This window comes from Propithecus coquereli, unplaced genomic scaffold (genome assembly GCF_000956105.1).
Source record: "Propithecus coquereli isolate 6110/MARCELLA unplaced genomic scaffold, Pcoq_1.0 Scaffold399, whole genome shotgun sequence".
Classification (NCBI taxonomy): Eukaryota; Metazoa; Chordata; class Mammalia; order Primates; family Indriidae; genus Propithecus; species Propithecus coquereli.
Genome location: NW_012149718.1, coordinates 406296 through 413643, shown reverse-complemented (window position 1 = coordinate 413643; position 7348 = coordinate 406296). Strand labels below are relative to the sequence as shown.

Sequence of the window (7348 nt, the reverse complement as noted above, 5' to 3'; positions counted from 1 at the left end):
AGTGGTGGCAGTAGAAGAGTAGATGGACCGCCAAGTTCTGAGAGTATAAGTCAAATAATTACCTTTGTCTTTTTAAAGGACAGAATATATTTGCCTGTGGATCAGAGTCAGCGTGAAATGAGTAAGACTCAGGCTAGAACAACTGAACTGGACACAAAGTTCTGGGCAGGCAAGAAGCTATTGTCAGGCTTGGTTTGGAGGTGGAGGAGCTGTGCCCTGGTCTGTTTCCCGCCAGAAAGTTTGTTGTTAACTTGCCAGGTCAGGTCTAGTTCAAAGGAACTGTCATGTTTTAATACAAAGCATGAAGGCTGGGCTTACCTTCTGCATTGTGGTTCAGTGTGTCCGAGTGGGGACCTTTCCCTCCTCTGCCTGGGCAGTGATTTACTTGTCTGTTTTAAAGACTGGGTGAGGTAGGGTATCTGCTGCAGCCTGTGGGATCAGAAAAGAAAGATTTCAGTGTGGAGAAATGAGACCAGGTCCAGCAGGGACACTAGGTGGGCTTCCTTGGCCTCTGGTGCTTGGTGGCTGTGCTGAGGGGCTCAGGCCCAGGAGGGCAGGACGGGATGGGAGTGGACGTGGTTTTCCCTGGGCAGACCTGCTGGTGGGGGCTGTGCCGGGTTGCCCAGTGGAGGGTCCAGCCCCCAGAGTCCTCTGCCTGTGGCTGTCTTTCCATTTTTAGTGAAGAGAACAATTGCAGTGATCTGTGATCTAGTTTTCTGAAAGCAGGGAAGTTCAGTTAATTCTAAATTGTCTGAACTGGTTGAGGGGCTGGAGGGGAGCAGTGATCAGAACTTTTTCCTTCTGGGTTTTGGCTTCAAGGAGCCTTTCTGCAGATTTACCTTTGTCCTTGTGCTGAGCTCAGTCTGATGATGAAATAAAGTTGCATTTTATGACCATGTGCCTGTGCTGGGAGGTAGGCTAGAGTAGCAGTCCCCAGCCTTTTTAGCACCAGAGACGGGTTTCAGGGAAGACCGTTTTTCCAGGGACAGGGTTGGGGGGAGGCGGAGCTCAGGTGGTGATGGAGTGATGGGGAGCGGCTGTAAATGCAGATGAAGCTGGCACTCACCTCCTGCTGTGCCCCTCATTCCTGCCTTTCTAGGAAGACAGTTTTTCCATGCCTGGGGTGGGCATGGAGGGTGGTGTGGCAGAGGTCTGCAGCCTGCCAGGCTGGGGTGGGGACCGCAGCGCCAGGGGATGCATGAGTCTAGGCAGTAATTGATCAGGTTATGCAGTGTTTACAGTGGCATTTCAGAAGACACCTGTCTTTGAAAGGAGAGTCTGAAGATGCATCCCTTGTTTGGTACAAAGTTTCATGTTATTTTAGTTGTATTCATGTGTCTACTGCTTGGTAGGATGCCTGGCAGTGATGTACGTGATTAAGTGTTAGATCTTTTTTTTTTTTCTTTTGACAAAAAAGGAATGGATGCAATTATGTTTTAATTTGGAATAATAATGACTCATATATATATTTTTTATTTGTGCCAGACATGGTGGTCTGTATTCTGTGTTTCTTGTTTAATCTTTGTGGCTCTGTGCTGTGGTAGGGACTTTGATTTCTATGAGGAGAGGAGTTCTGGGCCTGTCCCAGAGCCCCACAGCTGTGTGCCACCAAGCAGGCTTTGCAGCTGGCAGCACAGCCGCCAGGTGACCCGAGGGCTGCAGGTGTTTATGTGCACGGCCCAGCATCCTGGCTGCTCTGTGAGCTCTGTGTGACTTGTATCTGTGACCTCATTCAAATTTTTGCTTACTCAGTTGCACGTGATCTGTAAAAGACAAAATGCATTATTTGCATTGATTTTCTCAATAGGGGTTGGAGTGAGCGATGCTTGAATGGAGCACTGTAGTAGTCCAGCTGACAGGTGGACGCCTGTGGGGAGGGCAGACTGGCACGTGGCTGGGGTTCCTGCCGACCAGACCCGAGGGTCAGCGAGGTTGCAGGTGTCCTAATTGCACTCAGCTGAGCACATTCTGGGCTTGGGCATAATTGTCGACTTACAGAAAGTTCTGAAGCATCTGTCTCATTGTGTAAAACCTCTTCCTCCCCACCTCTACCTCTGTTTTTTTAGGTTGGAGGTTTGGTGTTCAATGAGAATACTTGTTTTCACCTTCAGAATGTTACTTTTGATGTACTTAGTTCTTGTTGCATATACTTTTTTTTTTTTTTTTGAGACAGTCTCGCTCTGTGCCTGGGCTAGAGTGTAGTGTCATCATCATAGCTCACAGCAACCCCAGACTCCTGGGCTCAAGTGATCCTCCTGCCTCAGCCTCCTGAGTAGCTGGGACTACAGGCATGAGCCATGATGCCCGGCTCATTTTTCTGTGTTTAGTAGAGACTGGGTCTCGCTCTTGCTCAGGCTGGTCTCAAACTCCTGAGCCCAAGTGATCTTCCCGCCTTGGCCTCCCAGAGTGCTGGGATCACAGGCGTGAGTCACTGCGCCCAGTCTTTGTTCTATTTTTTAAAAAAATCAGTAAAATTTCTCATTCTTTGGAAGACTTATAAGGATAAAATTTATGAAAAGTCAGTGCTCTCAAATAGTTATAACTGCTCAGAAGAGAGACTCAGCAATTACAGTCGGGTCCAGCACACCCTGACGCCACCCAGGTTGAGGCGATGCTGCTGGCTGGGGAGAGGCAGGGGTACGGCGCCGTCAGGTCCCCATCTCAAACGCAGGCCCCTGTGGGTGGCACTAGCTTTTTTTCGGATACACTCGTTATCATTGTAAGCTCAGTTTGCACAGCAGATTAAAAGCCCAAAATTATTGTGAATTTATAGGTCAAAAAACCATTGGGGAAGAAATTCATTTGGAAAACTTGAAATTCAAATTTGAGGGGATTTACCAAAAAAGCAAAAAACCCCTAATTCTACAAATTATGAAGGAACAAGTTATCTAAAAAGGATTATAGGTATGCGCCATGGTGCCAGGCCTACTGTTTTTATTTCAAGACATTCTGTTTGGATCTCTTAAAATTGGTCACGTCATTCTATATAATTTCTTGATTTTTTACAGATATTTTCAAGCTTCTTTGAAATATAACTATACTTTCTTTAAAATGAGTGAATTGGTCTCTACTTGGGCCTAGTATTTAGAGAAAGATCAATCGATTTACCTTTTTTATTTTTATTTTATTTTATTTTTTGGAGACAGAGTCTCACTCTTTTGCCCGGGCTAGAGTGAGTGCCGTGGCGTCAGCCTAGCTCACAGCAACCTCAAACTCCTGGGCTCAAGCGATCCTACTGCCTCAGCCTCCCAGGTAGCTGGGACTACAGGCATGCGCCACCATGCCCGGCTAATTTTTTCTATATATTTTTAGCTGTCCAATTAATTTCTTTCTATTTTTTGGTAGAGACGGGGTCTCGCTCTTGCTCAGGCTGGTCTCGAACTCCTGAGCTCAAAGGTCCGCCCTCCTCGGCCTCCCAGAGTGCTAGGATTACAGGCGTGAGCCACCGCGCCCGGCCGATTCACCTTAAATTAAATATGTAGTGTGGGATTATTTGGATCTCTGATGATTTGGGGCTGCGTACCTGTGTAAGGGCCTGCTTGTGGGTACCACTTCCCAAGATCGTTTTTTGTTCCTTGAAATGTTTTCTGATTTCCATGTGTCTGTTAGACTTCTTGGGGCAGCACATGGTGGATGCTTCCTTAGCGAGGTGCCTGTGTGGTTTGCGAGCATGTAAGCGTTGTGGCTCTCGGGAGCCCTTCCAGATGGGGTCACGTTTGCATCCGATTGGTATTCCAGAAATATCCCTTTCCCTCGGTATGTTTTTAAGTCTGTTTCTTTGCTTGGGGTTTCCTGTGCTGTGGGGTGTATGAGTTTATAAAGAAATGATGGGCCTCAGTTTCCACTTCACAGAGGTGAGAGCCTGGCCACACCCTCACCCCTACCCTGGCCTTCCCGCCCTGCCCTGGAGCACTGGGTGTGCTTGTTTGTCCTGTCCTGGCACAGCCCTGCAGGGCTCCTGCCTCTGCCTCCTGGCCCAGGAGCGTGTGGACACCGAGCATCTCTGCTCCTTCGCCTCTCCCAGCGCCCCAGGTGGGTTAAGTTTTCAAGTCCTTCCTCTTGGGTGTGTGGCAAGTTCCTTCTCCCGTAGGAGCCTTTCAGGTCATCTTTGTTCTGTTTTATCCATCAATTCCAGAACTTTTAAGAGCTTGCCTTTTGTATTTAAAACTAGCCGTTCCTATGTTACCTTTCCCAATTAAAAGAAAAACCGTGATGTGAAAAAGGATCCATAATGATATTTAATTAACTTGTAACACTCCTCTTTTTGAACAGTTTCATTGTTTCCAAATTGTTGTCATCATGGTAGATGAGGAGTGCGTGCCTGTTTTCACGATGTCGTCTCTAGCGTGTGCCAGGTTGGTGCTGGGCCTGGAGACACGCGGCGAGTTCTGGCAGGAGCACCTGCATCAGCACCGCCACAGGCCACGTGTGGGGAGCAGCCGGCCTCCACGGGGTGTGGGCTCAGCATGGGAGGAAGCGGCCGTGCGGGGAGGGTTAGTGCTGATGTGGCCGTGGGGGTGGCTGTGAGGGAGGCGGGAACAGGACTGTGTGGGTCTGGGGGTACTGTTTACAGAGGCAGAGGAGGTGTAGGAGCCCGCAGCACTTCAGGGAGAGGTGCCTCCCTCGGTGCCCGCAGCGCCCTGGGGATAAATCCCGCCTGGTGCAGGCCCTGGTGGGGCTCGCCACTCCTGCCCTCTGTCTGGTTCCTCTGGGGCCTCTCTGGCCTTCATGACCATATCAAACCCCCTGTCTCCCCACCCCCAGCGCGGTCCCCTAGTTTGGGCAGGAAACTTGAGTCCAGCTTTGGTCATTTTGAGTCTGAATGCTTTGTAAGCCAGTGGCTGGTCTGGGGCTGCAGAGGTCTGTGCGGCGTGGGGGCAGCTGGGAGGACTGTGGCTGACACAGCAGGACGGCCTCTGTGGGCTGTGGAGGTGGGGAGGCCACGGGGAGGGCCAGGCAGCTGTCAGGGCTGGGGGCGGCACAGCTTGGGCTCGTGCTAGGACATAGGCCTGCCACTTTTCTGTTCCCTTTGGATTATTGCTGCTGGAGACATTCCCAGAGGTGGGAACGTAAAGACAGAAAGGTTTTCTGTGGCTCTTGACATAGGTTGTCAAAATAGCTGTTAAGGAAAGAGCTGAACCTCCATAGTCTATCATTGGCTTGTTTGGGGACGCTTGTTTCTCGTGGCCTCAGTGACATCGCGGTTCAGCAATATCTCCCGGCTTTTGCCGGCTTAGTTGTGCAGTGACCCTTATCGTTTGCGTCTCCAGGCAGGTTTACTGACGATGTGCCTGCCTTTCCCAGGCATTTTATGTACGTTTACTCTTTTTTCTTTGAATTTCAAAATGTGAAGGGGGTACAAATGTTTTCGTGATGCGGATAGTTTTTATGATGCTTAAGTCAGGGGTGTTGGTGTGCCCGTCACCCGAAAAGTGTTCATTGCACCCGTTAGGGAGGTTTTTACTCTTCCCCTCTGTCCCCTCCCACTTTCTTGATTTTAAATGACTTCTCCTTCTCTCTGTGCCCACGTGTGCCCGTGGATTAGTTCCAAATTATCAGAGTACGTGTGGTGTTTGTTTTTCCGTTCTTGAGACACTTCACTTGCGATGATGGTCTCCAGTTCCATCCAAATTGCTACGAAAGACATTGATTCATTTCTTTTTATGGGTGAGCAGTGCTCCGTGGTGTCTATACACCGCGCTGTGTTAATCCACGCACGGATCGTTGGGCACGTTTACTCCCGTAGCTGTCACTCTTCTCCTTTTCCTGACTCCTGGAGGTCATGCGTCCCTCCAGTGCCAGCATTGCTGAGGCCGGCGTGGCGTCCACAGCCTCTGTTTCTGGGTCTTTTAACTGCACATTAATGCACTTAGACAGGTTAAATACTTTTCTGTAATATTTTAATGAGATATAGTTCACATAACAAAATTCACCATTTTAAAGCATGTACTTTGGTGGCTTCAGTGCGTTCACAGTGTTGTGTGACCACCACCTCTGCCGGTTCTGGACGTTCCCAGCTCCCCAGGAGGAAACCGGGTGCCCATTGGCAGTCACTGCCCTGTTCTCCCCTCAGTGCGCCTCAGTCCCCGGTCTGCTCCGTCTCTGGTTTGCCTGTGCTGTTTTCTGTAGACGGGTCCTACCACACGGGTGGTGTCTTTCCTCCGTGTCGTGTCGTCAAGGCCTTCAGTGTTGTAGCGTGTGCCAGTTCCTCATTCCTGTGTACAGCTGAGTAGTGTCCATCGTACGAACATGCCACATTTTGTTCATTCCTCCATCGGTGGGCATTTGGGTGGTTTCCATCTGCGGCTGTGGTGAATGATGCTGCTATAAACATTTGCCCACGTGTCTGTGTGAGGACATATGTTTTCAGTTCTCCCTGGCACGTCACAGTTATTTTGTAGCGACTGTTTCCTCATGTCCATTCTGGGCCATGTCCTTTGCTTTCCTTCCCCAGGAATGTGAACAGGAATGTGAACCTGAGATTGCTGAGCTCGTGGGCAGACCCGACGGGCAGCAGCAGACACAGGTGATGGAGCACGCGGGCCCTGGGTACGGGACGGTCGGCCCCCACACGGTCACCGCGGTTCTTCTGTGAATCTTATCAGGGCTGGGGAGGGTTCCAGGCAGGCGGGGTGAGTGCTGCGGGCCTGCCGTCTCCTCTCCTCTGTTGGGATTGTTTCCACGTTCTGTGTGTGGGGCTCTCACAAGGGCCAGTGGAGGGATGCCCAGGGGCAGGGCGTCTGGCCGCGTGAGTGACGCGCACTGACCTGGGAGCTGGCCCTGCCCCCATCGGCTGAGAGTCCCGCTCTGAGTGCAGACAGTGCCTTTGTCCAGTGAGGGAAGGGGGTGGGGTGTGCAGGTGGGAGGCACACCCGGTGGCGGCAGGGCTCGGGACGCAGCGTAGAGCACCTGGGAGTGTGGGTCTGTGGGCAGTGTGCGCTGGCCCAGGAGCTGGTTGGCATCCTGCCTCCGCCCACGGGAGGCCCTTCCGTTTTCACGTCTGTGTTCTGCTTACTCCTGTCCCGTCTCATTTCCGCTCTCTGCGCCTCATCAGAGATGCTTCTCTCCGCTGCAGACGGTGCACAGCCTTGAGCTGGAAGCGCTGCGCCTGAGTCTGAGCAACATGCACACGGTGCAGCTGGAGCTGACGCAGGCCAACCTGCAGAAGGAGAAGGAGACGGCGCTGACGGAGCTGCGGGAGATGCTGAACAGCCGGCGCGCCCAGGAGCTGGCCCTGCTGCAGAGCAGGCAGCAACACGAGCTGGAGCTCCTCCGGGAGCAGCATGCCCGGGAGAAGGAAGAGATGGCGCTCAGGTGTAGCCAGGAAACAGGTACTGCAGCCACTCAG

The 7348-nt window shown here is 51.4% G+C and overlaps 1 protein-coding gene across 1 annotated transcript in view; it reads left to right on the top strand.

The window, feature by feature from the left end:
- PCNT (pericentrin) overlaps positions 1-7348 on the top strand; it is a 104333-nt gene that overhangs the window by 11442 nt on the left and 85543 nt on the right. The window contains exons 3-4 of the mRNA XM_012652714.1: positions 6455-6526; positions 7076-7331. Of these exons, the coding sequence (XP_012508168.1) occupies positions 6455-6526; positions 7076-7331 (328 nt within the window). The remainder of the gene's footprint in view (positions 1-6454; positions 6527-7075; positions 7332-7348) is intronic.